The sequence below is a fragment of the Staurois parvus genome, unplaced genomic scaffold, assembly GCF_062004578.1.
Source record: "Staurois parvus isolate SC_StPar_1 unplaced genomic scaffold, SC_StPar_1.0 ptg000288l, whole genome shotgun sequence".
In the NCBI taxonomy this organism is placed as follows: domain Eukaryota; kingdom Metazoa; phylum Chordata; class Amphibia; order Anura; family Ranidae; genus Staurois; species Staurois parvus.
This window is the reverse complement of record NW_028318084.1, coordinates 1,002,036-1,021,385: the sequence shown is the minus strand read 5'-3', so window position 1 is coordinate 1,021,385 and position 19,350 is coordinate 1,002,036. Positions and strand designations below refer to the sequence as shown.

The window sequence follows — 19,350 nt, the reverse complement described above, 5'->3', positions numbered from 1 at the left end:
TCAGAGCTGATGACTAACCTCTGATGCTGATGTATGATGAATGGAAAGTAAGAGCCTTGCTGTTGATGCCAGAGGTAGGGGGTGGAGGCATCAACAGCAAGGCTCTTACTTTCCATTCATCATACATCAGCATCAGAGGTTGGTCATCAGCTCTGGGGAAAGGGATTCGTCCCCGAAACACATCAGCCATTTGACCGCACTGACAGTGAGAACACCTTGCCTGCCGTTGTGGCCATTGTCATTTTTTTATGCTTTTTAGATACATGCTTCGTCTGTGAGTATGTTTTTATTATTTCACTCCTACAATAAACCTTGGATAATGCACTAGGTGTGTGCCCCACCTGTTTTCTCTCTATCCAGTGGCTGATTTCCCCGTCTGAGGAGGGCTGCACCCCTGAAGCATTTCCTTTGGTTGTCGCTGTCCTGGTACCCTTGGCTTCCCTTTTGGCTGTGCATATCCTGAGGCGCTGGAGAGTACATACGATATCCGGTTCGGTTGTGAATGACCAGAGAATAGCTGCGATCCTCTGAATCACAGCTATTCTCTGTGTCATAAACGGACACCAGAGTATTGCAAAAAAAAAAAATGCATGCAGACCTGAGCAAGCAGCTAGAGTTCTAACTAAATAGGGTGTTTTTGCATGAGCATCCCTTTCAGGAATAGCTTTTCTCTTACGGACAGCAGTTAACAAAGGCCAATATGATAAAAGAGTAATGTATGTCTCATAGTTCTTTTCGCATTTATATTTTGTGTATTAATGGAAACATTTTGATTTTTTTTTTCATTTACAAATTTACAAATGTATGAGGTGTATAATTCTTTCTAAAAGTGCATCATATTTCCTCTCTCATATGCTCATATAGTGCTTTCATAAACACAATAGTAAGCTATGCAGTGCACATAAGAGACAATAAAATATGGAAACAACATGACAATGTAAATGTGTGTGTAAGCATATATACACATATAGAGGTGATGAGCGTATAACTCCAAATGGTGCATTAACATATGCATTTACTTGTATATGTGTGTGTGGTACATATACTGTATGTATACAGCAGGGGCGGACTGACAACTCATGGGGCCCCCGGGCAATAGGGGATCTTGGGGCCCCTGTGTCCTTGCCCAAACTCAAAAAAGCCTATGAAAAAAGGTACCAGGGGCATCTCATGGGGCCCCCTACTGACCCCGAGCCCTCGGGCAGTGCCCGAGTTTCCAAATGGTCAGTCCGCCCCTGGTATACAGTATATATAAACTCTCTTTACAATTATTCATCAAGCAAAGATGTAGCTACTCTTCCTCTTATACTGCAAACTTTGGAAACTAAAAGCATTTCATAACCTCCTGAATAAATGTTTTGTTGGGCCTGATTAAGCTTTGAAATGAAGTGAACCTGGGTCTAATTTGCTGATCAGTTGAACCAAACCTGCATTCACTTTACACATCCAATTATGTTTCAGTTTTAGAAGAAGCTCTATTTTTTTTCTCCTGCATATAACTGGATGTTTAAAATCAGCAAATGTTCATTTGACTTTAGTAAATTAACCATGGTGTTTTTAGCTTCCAGAATTAGCAAGTTTGAGGATTCAGTGGATGTAGCTAAGGATCAGATATCAGTGCGTTTAAAAAACTGTACAGCTATTCCTTACATCATGTCATCACATATAAACACAACCAGTATAAAAGTTGTACATTTAAAAAAAAAAAATCATTTATAGGAAACAGGCCTTCCCCTGAAGATATACCATATAACAAATAATGGATTTATAAATATTGCTATTCACTGCAGCATGATGGTAAGAGTTTATCTTGGCAGAGAAAATTGTATTGCTCCAATCGCTTCATCTAGCTTCAGTGGTTGCCTCAGGACACACTCTTCTTTGCTAGTCTGCTTGATAAAGGAATAAACAGCATCCAGGAGCCTCCGGAAAATCTGGAGAAGATTTTTTTCTTCCACATATGGAAGATACAAGAGCAGAGCCAATCAGCTAACAAATGGGTGTCAGGTGACAGGGATGGCATATGCAGCTCACTGATTTTTTTGGACCCAGTCCCAACTTTCTTCATACTCTTTACGATTCTTTTCTGCTTCAATAATTTCTTTATATCTTCTACGGAAGAATCCCATCTGAGAAGAAGAAAGGTAGAAAAGAAAAAAAAAATGGTAATTAAAATATATTATCTTTCTTAAATAAAAATATATTAGAAAACATTGTACATTTGAAAAAGAAAAAAAAAAGTATTTTGTACTAGTATTTTTGGGGTATTATGTGATGCTCCCCTCACCCTCCTCACAATGTAGCGCTTAAGACCTGACTGGCCAATCACCAGGCACCAGCATTGCCTCATCAGCCAGGGGGGTTGTTGTAGAGTGTGTAATTAGCTTTAATACTGGTTGTTGCTGATGAGGTCTTTTGAACCCCAAACTGTGTGAAGGAACACAGTGCCACCCTCATTTCACCACAGCTTTACCCCAACCCAGACGACTGCTGTTTATTGTGACAATCTCACAGTGCAGGGGAAAAAATTGTGCTGTCTGACAAAAAAACTATGAAAAGAAGCCACCATGACAGGGATATCTTAGTTCGAGAATGAAACTGGTTCATCTTGTCCAGAGAAAAACTGCATTGGTCCCACGCTATGAAAAAGTTCTGTTGCAAAGTTCTGGAGTGGAATTGAGCAAATCAGGTTCCTTTGAAGTTGGACACTATTAATCCCAGCACTTGCATACAGTTTTTCAGGGAAGATTGACGTCCAGACTAAAGTTGTCTAACCTGATTCTGAAATATTGCTAACTTCCCCTGGGGTAGAAAAACCTTGGCCTGAAAAGTATGCAGGAGAAGGCCAAGGGCAGGAGATTGTCCAGGTATCTGATGACTGACGACGAGGGAAGAAGACCCATAACTGGTGAAATTACCTTTGAGAATTATTATTATTATTATACAGTATTTATAAAGCGCCAATAGTTCGCTCAGCGCTGTACATTACAAAGGGGGACAGAACATGTGACAGAACAATACCAATACAATGCAAAACATGAGGGGATCGAGGGCCCTGCTCTTTCGAGCTTACACTCTAGGAGGGAGGGGATGGTGGCACAGGTGGAGATAGCTGTGGGGGATGGAGTGGTAGGAAGAGTGGAGGAGGTCGGCAAGTTAGCAGGGGGTGGGGTAGGCTTCCCTGAAGAGGTGGGTTTTCAGGGTGCGCCTAAAGGAGAGGAGAGTAGGTGATAATCTGATGGGTTGGGGCAGGGAGTTCCAGAGGATGGATGACACCCTGGAGAAGTCCTGGAGGCGGGCATGGGAGGAGGAGACCAGGGAACTAGAGAGAAGGAGGTCTTGTGAGGAGCGGAGTGTGCGTGCTGGGTGGTACTTGGATATTAGGTCAGTGATGTAGTTCGGGGCAGTGTGGTGGACGGCTTTGTACGTCAGTGTTAGGATTTTAAATTTGATCCGTTGGGCAATTGGAAGCCAGTGGAGGGATTGGCAGAGGGGGGTGGCGGAGACGGAGCGGTTGGAAAGGTGAATGAGTCTGGCAGCCGTATTCAGGATGGACTGAAGCGGGGATAGCCAGCGGCGAGGCAGACCAGTGAGGAGGGAGTTGCAGTAGTCGAGTCGTGATATGATGAGGGAGTGGATGAGCCGTTTAGTGGTTTCTGGGGTTAGGAACGTGCGGATTTTGGCGATGTTGCGGAGGTGGAGTCTGCATGAGTTTGTTAAAGATTGGACTTGGGGCTGGAAGGATAGGTTGGAGTCCAGAATGGCACCAAGTACTCTGGCCTGCAGGGCGGGTTTGATGGTGGTGTTGTTGGATGTGATGGAGAAGTCAATGGAGGGTGGGGTCCGGGCTGGGGGGAAGACAAGAAACTCGGTCTTGGAGAGGTTCAGTTTAAGGAAGTGGAGCGAAATCCAGTCTGATATGTCGCTCAGCAGGTGTGTGATTCGGGCAGAGACCGAGGGGGTGAGGTGGGGGGTTGAGAGATAGATTTGTGTGTCGTCGGCATAGAGGTGGTAGTTGAAGCCGTGAGAGTGTATGAGTTGGCCAAGGGAGGAGGTGTAGATGGAGAAGAGAAGGGGCCCGAGGACAGAGCCTTGAGGGACCCCAACAGAGAGGGGGAGTGAGACAGAGGTGGTAGCATTATAGGTAACGCTGAAAGAGCGTTGTGACAGGTAGGATGAGAGCCAGGGAGCCAGCCATACTCTCAGGGCCGAGGAAAGGGAGACAAATTGATAGCGGTTGTCACCAATTGCAAAGAGAATAAATTGCTGATGTCCTAAAAAGATGGCAATGTATAAATATGCATCCTTTATGTTAGTTGATGTTAAGAAGTCACTGCAATTATGAGAGGCAGTAAACGACTGAACAGATTTTAAATGAAACTTTTGTGGACATAAGAAAGTATTGAGAGCCTTTAATCCAAGACAGCAGAAATGGGACTCGGAACTGGAAACAGGTTTGAATGAAAACCTCCAGAGACCTAGGAATGATAACCCCTTGGTGCAACAATCCCTGAATGGCTGAAAAAAGGTCCATGTGTTGCTGAGGCACAGGAGGCTGTGAAGCAAACAATTGAGGAGAAAGACAGAGGTGAAACTCTCTTCCCTCACGCACCCATGTGTTCTTCATGCAGAGGTAGAATTATCTGCAGGATTAGATCCCCTGTTTTGCTAGGGTTGTTTAAAACCTCGAGCCCAAAGGGGTGAAAGAATACTTTTGGGTCCAGGAACTAGAATCTGACTTGGAGGAAGGATGCAGAATAGGAAGGTGTCTTTATTCCATATTTTTGTGTACTCCTGGATTTCCTAAGAAAGCCCAGCACTACCTGCTGAATTTGTGACTTCCTTTAAGTAATATCCTGAATTGGGACTGTAGGAGGGAGCGTGTGCAGTTTCAGTCTTTTAGTCTACACACTGTCCCCAGTAGTAGCAAATCACACAGTGGAAGTGCTGCAGAGTAACCTCGAGTGCACTGCTCCATGCAAGTAGAAAATATAAAATATGCAAAATAATTACCTGTCCAAATTAAAAATTCATTTGTTTCTGAATATAATGTAAAAAGAAAGCATACACAAGAAATTGTAAGTGCTCACAAACAGGACCCTACTAACCCTCTTGTTTTAAATTGTATTGTACCTGTACTGTATCCCCTAATTTAGTAAAGCACAGTGCAAACTGTTGGCGCTCTATAAATCCTGTATTCGCTTAACATCCTCGGCGGTATGATTCTTTCCGATTTTTTGTGCTGAAAGCGGTACATTGTTTTGCATGGAAATATGTAGTTTTTTATTGTAGGCTGTAATATTTAGGAATAACTCACTGAAATCTGTCCGAACAAGAGTCTAGTAAACATCCCGGGTAGGATAAAACTTGAAACACGAAATCATAAATTATAATTTAATAAATAATCATAAAAAATAATAATATAATAATAATAAATTTAATTCAATAATATAATCAAACCAAAAACACTGAAATTTGAAATACAGAGGCAAATTCGCACATCGCTGAGCAAAGTCGCAAAATCGTTTTCAGTGTCTGATGAGGAATTTCCCCCACGAATCATTATCACTCAATTCTGCAAGTGGTTCTGATTTACTATCGCTGTTCTCTAGCCGATCTAAACCCGCTTTTGACGTAAAGGGACACTTTTTGGATGCCATGGACTTTTCTAAGTTTCCAGGCAGAAAGAACATTCAAAATGCAGGCAGGGCGCTGGACAAAGCAGTAGGGACAAAATGTATGTGAAATGCATTGAAACAGCAATGACAGCAAAAATTAAATTTTTAAAAAATTTCGAATTTCCCGTCGGTTCCGGCGCCCGTACATCCCGACGTCACAGGGACTGGAACGCGGAAGCCGGCATCGGCCGGAGGAGATGGCCGGGGACACTGCAGGGGACACATCGCGGGAGCGAAGGACAAGGTAAGTGCTGCAGGGACTCCCTGAGCAACGCCGCATGGTAAGCCCGAGTGTAGCTCGGGGTTACCGCTCTTGGTACTGACATTTTACCTCGAGCTACACTCGAGATTACCGCTAAGGAGGTTAAAGTGTTACTAAACTCAGGGCCCTGCATTCACTCTATCCAGTCTTCTATAGTACACAGAACATGTAAATAAAATTATTTTAGTCAATATAAACTGCTAAATACCTTTTCTCATCAGCAGTTAGTGCAGCCTTGTGACTTCTATCAGTGTCCAGCAGAGCACTGGTTATAACTTGTAGAAGGCGTTTTCATTCTCCTCTGACTGGCCTATGAGGCTGCATAATCCTTGACCCTCTGCTTGGGCAGTGTTGATTGGCCCTGTGCTCACATGCACTCTCCCCAGAAAAAAAAAAATCTCTAGCAATAAACACCAAATTGAGCATGTGCAGCTTGCCCCCCCCCCCCCAAGGGTCAGTTCTATCAGCAGATGGATTGGGGACAGTAAAAGAAGGGGAGGATCAGAGAAGACAGGATCAAACAACTTTTTTTACACAATGCGGAGGATTAACCGCTTAGGTTCTACAATGAGTATAACAAGCATGCTTTACTACATATACAGACTGATTTTACTGTTGTGGGTTTAGTAAGGCTCCACCTCCGCAACATCTCCAAGATACGCACATTCCTCACCCAAGACACCACCAAACAACTCGTACACTCCCTCATCATCTCACGCCTGGACTATTGCAACTCCCTTCTCACCGGCCTACCCAAACGAACGCTATCCCCACTCCAGTCTATCCTAAACTCAGCGGCTAGAACAGCAATGGGCAAACTACGGCCCGCGGGCCGTATACGGCCCGGCGGACCTTTTAATCCGGCCCGCAGAGCGTGATACATTGGCTGTCAGGATGTGTGTAGGCGGGGCAGCGTGATGAACGTGAGGGGAGCTAGGCTCCTCTCACAGTCCGCCCTGAAGACCGGAACTGCGCGGGAACACGGCGAGAGGAACGCGCGGAGCAAAGGTAAGTAAATTGACACAGGGGGGACTTGGCTTACTACTTGGGGGGGAATAGTACTATGGGGGATGAATTACTATAGCGGGGATGAATTAATATGGGGGATGAATTACTATAGCGGGGATGAATTAATATGGGGGATGAATTACTATAGGGGGGATGAATTACTATGGGGGATGAATTACTATATGGGGGATGAATTACTATGGGGGATGAATTACTATGGGGGATGAATTACTATATGGGGGATGAATTACTATGGGGGATGAATTACTATATGGGGGATGAATTACTATGGGGGATGAATTACTATAGGGGGGATGAATTACTATAGGGGGGATGAATTACTATATGGGGGATGAATTACTATATGGGGGATGAATTACTATAGGGGGGATGAATTACTATATGGGGGATGAATTACTATATGGGGGATGAATTACTATGGGGGATGAAGTACTATATGGGGGATGAATTACTATGGGGGATGAATTACTATATGGGGGATGAATTACTATGGGGGATGAATTACTATATGGGGGATGAATTACTATATGGGGGATGAATTACTATGGGGGATGAATTACTATATGGGGGATGAATTACTATATGGGGGATGAATTACTATGGGGGATGAATTACTATATGGGGGATGAATTACTATGGGGGATGAATTACTATATGGGGGATTAATTACTATGCTTACTATGGGGGAATATTACTATACTTACTATGGATGACACATACACATCATTCATCTACTCTTGGTCCGGCCCCCGGGTCCAATATATGAACCCATTGAGGCCCTCAAGTCAAAAAGTTTGCCCACCCCTGGGCTAGACTCATCCACCTCACCAACCGCTCCACATCTGCCTCCCCCCTCTGCCAATCCCTTCACTGGCTCCCGATTGCCCAACGCATTAAATTCAAACTGCTAACTCTGACCTACAAAGCCATTCACAACGCTGCCCCAAACTTCATAACCGACCTGATACCCAAATACTACCCTACCCATGCCCTCCGCTCCTCACAGGACCTCCTACTCTCTAGCTCCCTGGTCTCCTCCTCCCACGCCCGATTGCAGGACTTCTCTGGGACTTCCCCATCCTCTGGAACTCCCTACCCCAATCCATCAGACTGTCACCTACCCTCCTCACCTTCAGGCGCACCCTGAAAACCCTCCTCTTCAGGGAAGCCTACCCCAACCTCACCTAACACCTGACCTCACCTAACAACTAACCTCCTCCACTTCTCCCACCACTCCATCCCCCACAGCCATCTCCTCCTGTACCACCTTCCCCTCCCTCCTAGATTGTAAGCTCGAAAGAGCAGGGCCCTCGAACCCCTCGTGTATTGTATTGTTACTGTATTGTCTCATGTACTGTCCCCCACTATAATGTACAGCGCTGAGCATACCCTTTGGCGCTATATAAATACTGTATAATAATAATAATAATAATAGTAACACTTTAAGATGGTGAAGAAGAAGAAGAAGAGCACTATAAATTACGTTTTACTAAAAGGGTTTTTCTACTCAATATTAGAAAAGCAGTATGGGTTGATTCTAGAGTACTATATAGCATGCCCTGGCATTTAGACTGCCTTCATGGATTTTGGTGCCGTAGGTTTTATGTGCTAGATCATTGCCAATATAAATGAACACTGGGACATTGCATTTTCCTTTCATCACTTATTTATAATGCATGTTAATGTACATAAGGATATAATATTTTTTCAAAATCATAACTCAGAAGATAACAGTGATGGATATGGTGAACCTTATCATTTATTATGACCATGAGATCAAACAAGCTGGAAGATCAGCAGGATTACTTTCAGGCCTTTCTAAATTGTTCTCAAACCCTTTTAACCACATGCCGCCCTGCCACTGTAGAAATAAAAATTCCTCCCCAGTGCCATTAGTACAGTGTTAGTGTTTTTTTTTTTTGCACTGGTCACTGTATTGGTGTCACTGGGGATGTCAGTGACCCCAAGTTAGTACCCCCCAATGTCAGAATGTCCGCCGCAGTCCCTCAGTCACGCAGTCCCGCCATAAGTTGCTGATCGCCGCCATAAGTCCCTGATTGCCGCCATAAATCGCTGATCGCTGCCATTATTAGTATAAAAAAAAACTAAAAATCCCAGTATCTTTACCGCCATTTGTAAACGTTATAACTTTCATGTAAACCAATTAATTTACACGTATTGGGTTTTTTTTTTAGCAAAGACATGTCGCAGAATGCATTTTGGCAGACATTTATGACTAAATTTGTTTTTTAAATTTTTTTTTACTGGACATGTTTTATAGCAAAAAGTCCAAAATATTGTTTTTTTTCCTCAAAATTGTCAGCCTTTTTTTTATAGCGCAAAAAATAAAAACGCACAGGTGATCAAATACCAACTAAAGAAAGCTCAATTTGTGGGAAAAAAGGATGTAAATTTCATTTATGTACCGTACTGCATGACTGCGCAATTGTCCGTTAAACTAGCGCAGCGCTGTATAGCAAAAAAATGGCGTAAATCGTGGAATCTATCCCATAGTTTGTAGACGCTATAACTTTCACACAAAGCAATCAATATACACTTATTGGGATTTTTTTTACCAAAAACATGGAGCAGAATACATTTTGGCCTAAATTTATAACCAACTTTGAGTTTACTATATATTTTTTATAGCTGAAAGTAAAAAATATTGTTTTTCTTCAAAATTTTGGGCATTTTTTTGTTTATAGCGTGAAAAATAAAAAGCGTACAGATGATCAAATACCACCGAAAGAAAGCTCTATTTGTGTGAAAAAAAAGACGTAAATTCCGTTTAGGTGCAGCATTGCATGACCGCGCAATTATCAGTTGAATTAGTGCAGCGCCGAGTAGCAAAAAGAGGCGTGGTCATTAAGGGGGGTAAATCCTCAGGAGGGCAAGGGGTTAATGTACATAAGGATATAATATTTTTTCAAAATCATAACTCAGAAGATAACAGTGATGGATATGGTGAACCTTATCATTTATTATGACCATGAGATCAAACAAGCTGGAAGACCAGCAGGATTATTTTCAGGCCTTTCTAAATTGTTCTCAAACCCTTTTACACAAAGTTCTTGTATAATGTAATCATATCTTTTACAGTCAGAGTGAATGATAAAGTGGTGCTGAGTTTATACAGTATTATGTTTAAAATACATAATTCCTTCAGTTGAACAATGTTGCGGCTATTAAGCAAAAGGTTTTATCGATCTAATTTTCTTTTTTAAAATGTCCTGGTGGTTTTTAATGCACATTTAGGCATTTGCAGCTAGATATGATAGCTATCTGGGACCAAGCAGCAGTCTAATGGGATCAATATATACAGTATTTCAGTATTATCAACAAATATGCTTGGATATTTGAACCTAAACTGCTTCTCATCTGTCAATATTCCATGAGTTGTACATGCATGTGAGAAGATTGTTTTCACAAAGAAAGTTTCGACTGCCAGGGAGGAAACTTTGCTCTGACTTTTAGTACATTGTTTCTGTGCTGTAGTTTTTGGACCTTGCCTTTCACAATGGCAAACCTGAGGATAAGGAGGGGTGTAGGCAGGGGCTGACTGACCATTTGGAAACACGGGCACTGCCCGAGGGCCCAAGTTCAGTAGGGGGCCCCATGAGATGCCCCTGGTACCTTTTTCATAGGCTTTTTTGAGTTTGGGCAAGGACACAGGGGCCCCATGATCCCCTATTGCCCGGGGGCCCCATGAGTTGTCAGTCCGCCCCTGCTTGGGTGTAATTATCCTATATGTATGCTAAGAACAAAGTCAGGCCGGAAGGTGTTGGTAAGTGTTTTTTTATTTTATTTAATAAGTCTGAAATCGTTCTGTAAGTTAAGTAAAGTAAGTTATACACAGGGGCTGACTGACCATTTGGAAACACGGGCACTGCCCGAGGGCCCGAGTTCAGTAGGGGGCCCCATGAGATGCCCCTGGTACCTTTTTCATAGGCTTTTTTGAGTTTGGGCAAGGACACAGGGGCCACATGATCCCCTATTGCCCGAGGGCCCCATGAGTTGTCAACCCGCCCCTGGGTGTAGGTGCACACGGCACCGATATGTTTTGCATGCTCAGCTCACCCCACCTGACATAGCTAGAACCTATAAAAGGCATGATCTTTGCACTTACCGTATACCCTTGGTTCAAATGCATTTTCATAACTAGAAAAGCTCCAATTTCTGGGGAAATTGTGTGAAGTGTTCTTGCCTCCACCAGTAGTCTACAACTGGAGTGGGCGGAGTAACTGGGTGGAGTGGCTTGAATAAATATTAAAAATGAAGGCACAGTCAGAGTTTAGAAATTGTCCTTCAAATTTGAGGTGGCTAGAGTGGAGTTTCAATGAATGTCAATGGGCGGCGTGAGTTGCAAACAAATGGTCATATTGTGAAAACTATCAAGATTCCTCCATTCATTCCTATGGGACCAATTTCGCCACAAAAACGCAGATATTTCGTAAACCATTCGGCGAAACGTTCCACAAAGTAATAGCACACCAATCGGGAACAATTCGCACGTTTCGGTATATTACTGTCTACGTAGTGTAAAAACTGTGGGAGGAGTTAGGGGGGTAAATTTGGCTATAATAATAAGAATATATATGTGAGATAACAGGAAGTGGTCGCCATGCAAGAACACTTAATTAAAACATTGAGGTCTAGCTAATTTTGAATTGTTACTGGAACTACTTGTATGTTGCATAGCTTAACATATCTTACATTTCAGTTCTGTCAACAAATACGCTGAAATGTGAACCTCATCTGCTTCTTATCTGTTAATCTAGAGCAGGGGTATGGAATTCAAATTCACAGAGGTCCTGTCAGTAAAATTCTTATTCAGCAGGGGTCCGAGTCTCATATTGTGCCAAATCTTTCACATCACAGCCCCTCCCCATCTGTACATTGCAGTTTCCCCTTTACATTATAGCCCCCCCCCCCCCTTTATATCAAAGCCCTTTTCACATTACAGTCTCTCCTTTATGCCACAGCACCCTCTTTTTACATTTCAGAACCCCCCCACTTTATATCATAGCACCCCCACTTTACAATATAGCCCCCCTTTACATTACAGCACCCCTTTATTATAAATCCCCTTCTTTACAATACATTACCCCATTACAACACAGGCCCCTTTTGCAACACAGTGTCTCCTTTCCTTCAGTGTCCCTAGTCCCCCTTCACATCACAGACCTCCCCCTTTACATCAGACCCCTTCACAGCCCCCCCCCTTATTTGCATCCTAGTCCCCTTCACAGCTCCCCCTTTCTTGTATCCCAGTCCCCTTCACAGCTCCCCCTTTCTTGTATCCCAGTCCCCTTCACAGCCCCCCCCCTTTCTTGTATCCCAGTCCCCTTCACAGCTACCCCTTTCTTGTATCCCAGTCCCCTTCACAGCCACCCCCTCTTTCTTTGCATCTAAGTCCCCTTTACAGCCCCCCCCTTCTTGAATCCCAGCCTCCCTCAGAGCCTGCCCTTTCTTGTATCCCAGTCCCCTTCACAGCCTGCCATTTCCTTGCACCCCAGTCCCCTTCACAGCCACCCCCTCTTTCTTTGCATCTAAGTCCCCTTTACAGCCCCCCCCTTTCTTGTATCCCAATCCCCTTCACAGCCTGCCCTTTCCTTGCACCCAGTCCCCTTCACAGCCACCCCCTCTTTCTTTGCATCTAAGTCCCCTTTACAACCCCCCCCCCCCTTTCTTGTATCCCAGCCTCCTTCACAGCCCCTCGTTCATGTATACCAGTCCCCTTAACAGTGCCAACCCCCTTTCTTTGCATCCAAGTCCCCTTCACAGCCCCTAATATCCCAGTCCCCCTCACAGCCCCCTTTCTTGTATCCAAGACCCCTTCACAGCTCCCCCAGTCCCCTTCACAGCCCTCCTTCCATGTATACCAGTGCCCTTCACAGCCCCCCCCCCCCCTTTATTGTATACCAGTCCCTTCACAAACTCCCTTTCTTGTTACTTAGTTAGTCTGGCTGAAAAAAGACAATAATCCATCCAGTTCAACCAAAACTTGTTTCCAAGTTTCTTTCAAAGCCCCCCCCCCCCTTGCAAACTGTACAGCCTGTTTGACTTTGGTAAATCAAGCTTAGCTGTCCGTTCCTAACATATTGATGAACTTTGCACTTATACCCTAGTCTCAAACACATTATTATATATACAACAGAGAGCTCTAGGTGAGGTGGAATTGATAGCAAATTTACTTGCATGTTGCATAGGTTACAGATAGACCTGTAAGTGTGTTACCTGTATCCACAGACATGCTAGGAGCTAGTTACTGACTCACTGATATCTGTTCTCTACCCCTAGCACCAAAGGGGATTGCACACCCTGCTTCCTCTGTGTGCTCCATCCTGCCCACTTTCTTTTGTTTGTCTCTGCTACCTACTTTCTCCATTCTAATGTACCAGAGATTGTGAACACTTATTCACTATGGGAGATCATAGCTACTGGGGGCAAATGGGGCATGGAAAGAGTCTACAAGGCTAACGGGGGGAGGATACATTTATGATGGTGGAGGAGTACTGTATATATTTATATATTGCTGCTAAAGGTAATGGTAAATTTGGTGGATGGGGAGGATGTGAAGTGTACATATGGCCACTGAGGGATTGAAGAAAGGTATATCCAGCTGTTATATGTCCCTATACACATGGGGCTGTCTATATTTCTGCACAGTCTCAAGCTGCCTTTTTCCAATACATGTATGAATATGTTTTGTAGCTGTCCATATGTCACACTACCCTTGTGAAGGCTGCTTCTATGTCTGCCCTGGTTTCCCCTTTCTTTGCCCCGCAGCCAGACACAATGTATTTCTTTGGCCAAATACACACACACTATCAGGGAACGAGAAGATCGCCACAACGCATGAATCTGCGCCTGCACAGGATTCCGGCAAGGTATACAGGCAGGCGAGCACTAAGACCCAGGCACACCTGTCACCGATGACGGCGCCGGGCAGGCACTAGGACCCAGGTGCGCCTGTCGGCACTGGGCGGGCTATTAAAAGAGCACCTGGGTGTTGATTCAGTGCTGACTGGTCTTTCAGCTCCCCCCCGTGTCCTGCTAGTTCCTGAAGGTCCCGTTGTTGCTGACTCCGATTACTCTCCTGCTCCTGGTTTCTGACTTCGGCTCTGCTCCTGCCATTGGCTTTCTCTTCTGATTCGGTACTGCACTGCCCGACTGTTTAGGACCCTGGTCCCTAGACTCCCCCTGTTCCAACCTCAGTGGGGTCAAGGCTGGGGACACAAGTGAGGCCGACCTCGTCAACTCAGTCTCCCATCAGGTACATGACACACACACAGTTCCACTCCTTGCCTTCAATGACCAGTCTAGGGGATGTTTGTTTTTGGAGTTTTATTGTAGAACTGGGGATAGGGTAAGGGGATGAAGTAGGATAATCCAAAATTAGAGCTGTTCACACAGAGGACATCTGAACTTATCTCTTAAATGAGCAGTATTGAAGTACTAAATGGAAAAAAGAAAGTGAGCGCTATATGTCAAAGCAGCTGGGACACCAAAAAGGTACCAATACAACCTTCCCAAAGCAAAATCAAAAAAATATAGGTGCAGCGCTTGTAAATTCAACATTATATATCATGCGGTAAAAAAGCATATAACTTAGTATATGGTGCACAATCAAATGTCCATGTGATGGTCAAGATATGAAATATGGTATTGAGGATTTCTTCCAAACCACTTCTGGTGAAAAATAAGTGAATTGCGCACTCACCAGATGCACAAAGTATTTGCGCATTTGAGAAAACTATCTCACTGGGTCAGCTGGAACACCTTGAAGAGGGTTTCTCCCATCTGATATGGATTCCTCCCTGGATACCTTGGAATTTTGACAGCTGTCATGAACAGTCCTGGTCCCAGGCTTGGTCACGAAAATTTAGACTTGTCACTCTCTCAGCTGTCCTGTCTAAATTGACATATCATGACTCCAGGCTAGCCAGCAGCACACAGCAGCCTGGAGTCATGATCTGTCAATATAGACAGGACAGCTGAGAGAGTGACAAGTCTAAATTTTCGTGACCCAGCCTGGGACCAGGACTGTCCATGACAGCTGTCAAAATTCGGAGGTACCCAGGGAGGAATCCATATCAGATGGGAGAAACCCTCTTCAAGGTGTTCCAGCTGACCCAGTGAGATAATGTTTTCTCAAATGCGCAAATACTTTGTGCATCTGGTGAGTGCGCAATTTACTTGTTTTTCACCAGAAGTGGTTGGGAAGAAATCCTCAATACCATATTTCATATCTTGACCATCACATGGACATTTAAATTGTGCACCATATACTAAGTTATATGCTTTTTTACCTCATGATATATATTGTTGATTTTACAAGCGCTGCACCTATAGTATTGAAGTACTGACTGAGAGCAGATAGCAGACCTCTCTTTAAAATGTAGCATCAGATAGTTTAGGTGTGAGCAAAGTCTCTTTTTGCAGTAGTAGTAGTTACAGGGCTGAGCTCCTCAGGTACAAGCCAGTTACGACAGACCAAAGGTCACGTAACTGAGCAAAGTCGTCTGCAGTAGCAACAATCAGACAAGCTCTTCAGAACTCTAGCCAGTGTTCCCTTTTCTCAGACCCACGCTGATTATCAAGCACCAGAGGGGTAGCAAAGCACACAGAGTCCCCAAAATCTCTTAGTGTCTGTACTCACAAGCCCAAGGACAGAATGGTTATCTCCTTCCAATCTTCCAAGCGACTCTCTCTCCAGTGATACTAGACAGATCTTTGGCAGACTGCTCCCTCCAGTCAGCATACTGTAGGACCAGGGTCACTCTCTCTAACTTCATGCCCTTAGGTCGGGTGTCGGCAACCCGCGGCTCTTTTTCATCTTTGCTGCGGCTCCGGAGCACACTGCCCACCAGGTGACAGACAATAGGGTTTCAGTGGTCGGCAAGCCGCGGATCGCAAGCCACATGCGGCTCTTATGTGTGCCGGGCGCCCGCTCCCCTCCCTCTTCTCGGGCGGCCGCCTCAAAAGTCAGGACTCTTTTAATCCGGCCCGCGGAGCGTGGAACATTAGCTGTCAGGATGTAGGCGGGGCAGCCAGGATGTAGGCGGGGCAGCCAGGATGTAGGCGGGGCAGCGTGGCGAACTCCTCTCACAGTCCGCCCTGAAGACCGGAACACAGCGCGGGAACACAGCGAGAGGAACGCGCGGAGCAAAGGTAAGTGAATTGAGACAATATGGGAAATTAATTACTATAGGGGGGATGAATTACTATGGGGGATGAATTATTATATGGAGGATTAATTACTATGGGGGATGAATTACTATGGAGGATGAATTACTATATGGGGGATGAATTACTATGGGGGATGAATTACTATGGGGGATGAATTACTATGGAGGATGAATTACTATATGGGGGATGAATTACTATGGAGGATGAATTACTATATGGAGGATGAATTACTATGGGGGATGAATTACTATGGGGGATGAATTACTATGGAGGATGAATTACTATAGGGGGGATGAATTACTATGGGGGATGAATTACTATGGGGGGATGAATTACTATATGGGGGATGAATTACTATGGGGGATGAATTACTATAGGGGGGATGAATTACTATATGGGGGATGAATTACTATGGGGGATGAATTACTATATGGGGGATGAATTACTATGGGGGATGAATTACTATAGGGGGGATGAATTACTATATGGGGGATGAAGCTAACTGCACGATCCTGTATATAGCATTAAGATAAGAAACAATATATGCAGTGTCGGATTTGTTTTAAATGTTGCAATGGTTTTGCGGCTCCCAGTCTTTTTTTTCCCTTCGGAAACGGGTCCAAGTGGCTCTTTATGTCTTAAAAGTTGCAGACCCCTGCCTTAGGTCAACCTACCTGAGGCTGCATGACAGCCAGTTCCAGGCGAGGCAGTCTGCCTCTAGCCTGGCTGTTCAATCCTCTCACAGGAAAGAGCTGAACCCATGTGCTCACAAAACATAAATACTATGCCCAGCACACAACGGGACTACCTTCCCCTGCAATTAGCCAGGGCTGTATCCATATTCATGCTGCTCATTTGCCTAGCTCCTACCCATATACTGGAAGGCTCTCAAAGCTTCCTGAAGTCAGGCAGAACTCAGACAAATTCAAGCAGCACCAGATCATCATAAACAGTCCTAACTAAACAATCACAGCACTCTGTTAAGCAGAGAGCCCAATTACATTTTCCAAACAACTTCTCTGGTAAGCAGAGAAACATAGCTATACTTAACCTAACTATACAAATCCTAGCACCTGACTAGGAGGGTGCTACACTCACCCCCCGCCAAAAATAGGCCATGTCCTCATTGGCCTGGCAGCCACCCCTATAAAAACTTTGAACACAAATCTAAGCAGAGTATCCCACAAATGTGGAGGGGGAAAAAGGAAGTAACAAAGTGCCCAAAAAAGGTAAATAAATTAGCAGTGCAAAAATAAAGTATTTGCTGTACAAGTATATACACAAGTTTTAGGTAGAACCCTACCAAGTGCAACTTTTATGTGCACCTCCCCGCCAAAAATGGAAGTGATTTGTGGGATGAAATAAATGCATACCTAACTACGCTCTAAACTATCTAATACATTTTAGACAGTATGAATAGAATACAGTAAAAAACAGTGCCTAAGCTGAGGCAGAGTAGTTCCTTGCAATCCTGCAAAAAAAAAGAGAAAATGTACACATTTTACATCCTATCTACAAGCTAGGTGTGGAAACATCCTCTCACTAAGAGGCGATCCTCCCACTAAAATGACAACTATCAAATCTGCTCTAACATTCTCATAGCAGACAGATCCAATGATGACCCCAAGGGCAAAGCTTGGCACATCATCTCTCAGAGCTCTAAAATAAAAGAGAGGTAGACATCCTGACCATTCTGGTGACCTACGCATGTCATGAAAATAGAATCATCAAGTTGAAGTCCTTTTTTCAAACTTGAGGCCCGGCCTCTGCTAACTAAAGTCCATGGACCTCACAGAGAGGATTTGGAGTTTAGGTTTCCCAGCAAACAGCACACCTTTTCTTGTGGTTTCAGGAATAGCCACCCACACAATCACAGTAAGAACTCAGCTGGGGTTTCTTTCTTCACTGGGCACAATTACTTCACAACAAAGATCTTTGCAAAGTGTCCATAACAAATGAAGACCTTGGCAAGTGATCCTTCCCCTGTTGTCTGGAAATGACTTTCTGTAGGAGTCTTTGTTGATGAGCCATTACCTATCCCTCAGGCAACAGCTCAAAAGACATCTCCTGAAGAGGAACAAAGGCTGTCCCCTGCATTAGGCAACAGTTCAGTTCCTGGCCAAAGAACCAAGACTTCACAAAGGTTTATTTTCCTTTGGGCGCAATTTCTCCTTGTAGCAAGCCATTGCCTGAGCCTACAGCAGTGACTCACCAGAACTTACTTCAGCACAGGGGCGGACTGACCATTTGGAAACTCGGGCACTGCCCGAGGGCCCAGGGTCAGTATGGGGCCCCATGAGATGCCCCTGGTACCTTTTTCATAGGCTTTTTTGAGTTTGGGCAAAGACACAGGGGCCCCATGATCCCCTATTGCCCGGGGGCCCCATGAGTTGTCAGTCCGCCCCTGCTTCAGCATGGCATGTTCAGGCAAGAGCCAAAGTACCCTTCCTCCTTGTTACAGGAAGTCGAAGGAAGGGATTTATAACCAGGGTGTTATCCCTTTACGTTGCAGTTCCTTTAACACTTGGGCTTAAAATTTAAACAACTGGAGAGCTTTCAATAGGAAGTCTTTTCTCTTGCACTTGAGTAGAACAGAAGTGAGCAGCTGTCCTTTCACCACAACAGCAACACACTTAGACTTGACTTGAGAAAGCTGTGGCTATTTCGCCATGTATCTTCACAAAAAACATTTCTGAGCAGCAGGGTTCACCCCCTCCAGGTTCTAGTCCTGCGTGTTGGATAGGAGAAGTTCTCATACTGGAAGTCCTTTTCTCTTAAAGTAGCAACAATCCACCAATACACCCCTCTTTGATTTGCAAGGATAGAAATGGAAGGGGAATTTAGGGTTTGCCCTATAGCTAACTACTACAATGCTTAAACGACAAATCTTCAATCAGGTGCCCCCAGACATAATGACTACAAGAACCTTTTTTTCCCAAAACTAAAAGTCCTGACAAGAGTGAATAATACTGACTTGCATGTTCTTTAACAGTAGAAGTCTGGGTGTGGTATCTGAACCATCTTTCCATCAGGGCCCCAGATATTGCTGGCCCATACTTGACTCCATCATCCAACTCTGTTGATCACTACCTTGTCAATAAAGATGAATCTTCTTAGGCTCCATTTCTCTTTACCAGACAAGAATTCTTCCTAGAGTGGAGGTTTGGATCGTTGCAGAAGGGCTTGGGG

The 19,350-nt window shown here is 44.3% G+C and overlaps 1 protein-coding gene across 1 annotated transcript in view; it reads right to left on the bottom strand.

Moving 5' to 3' along the window:
• Positions 1-729: 729 nt before the first annotated feature.
• Positions 730-19,350, bottom strand: part of ITGA9 (integrin subunit alpha 9) — a 694,926-nt gene continuing 676,305 nt past the window's right edge. The window contains exon 28 of the mRNA XM_089682391.1: positions 730-2,129. Coding sequence (XP_089538517.1) covers positions 2,031-2,129 — 99 coding nt within the window. The 3' untranslated portion in view covers positions 730-2,030. The remainder of the gene's footprint in view (positions 2,130-19,350) is intronic.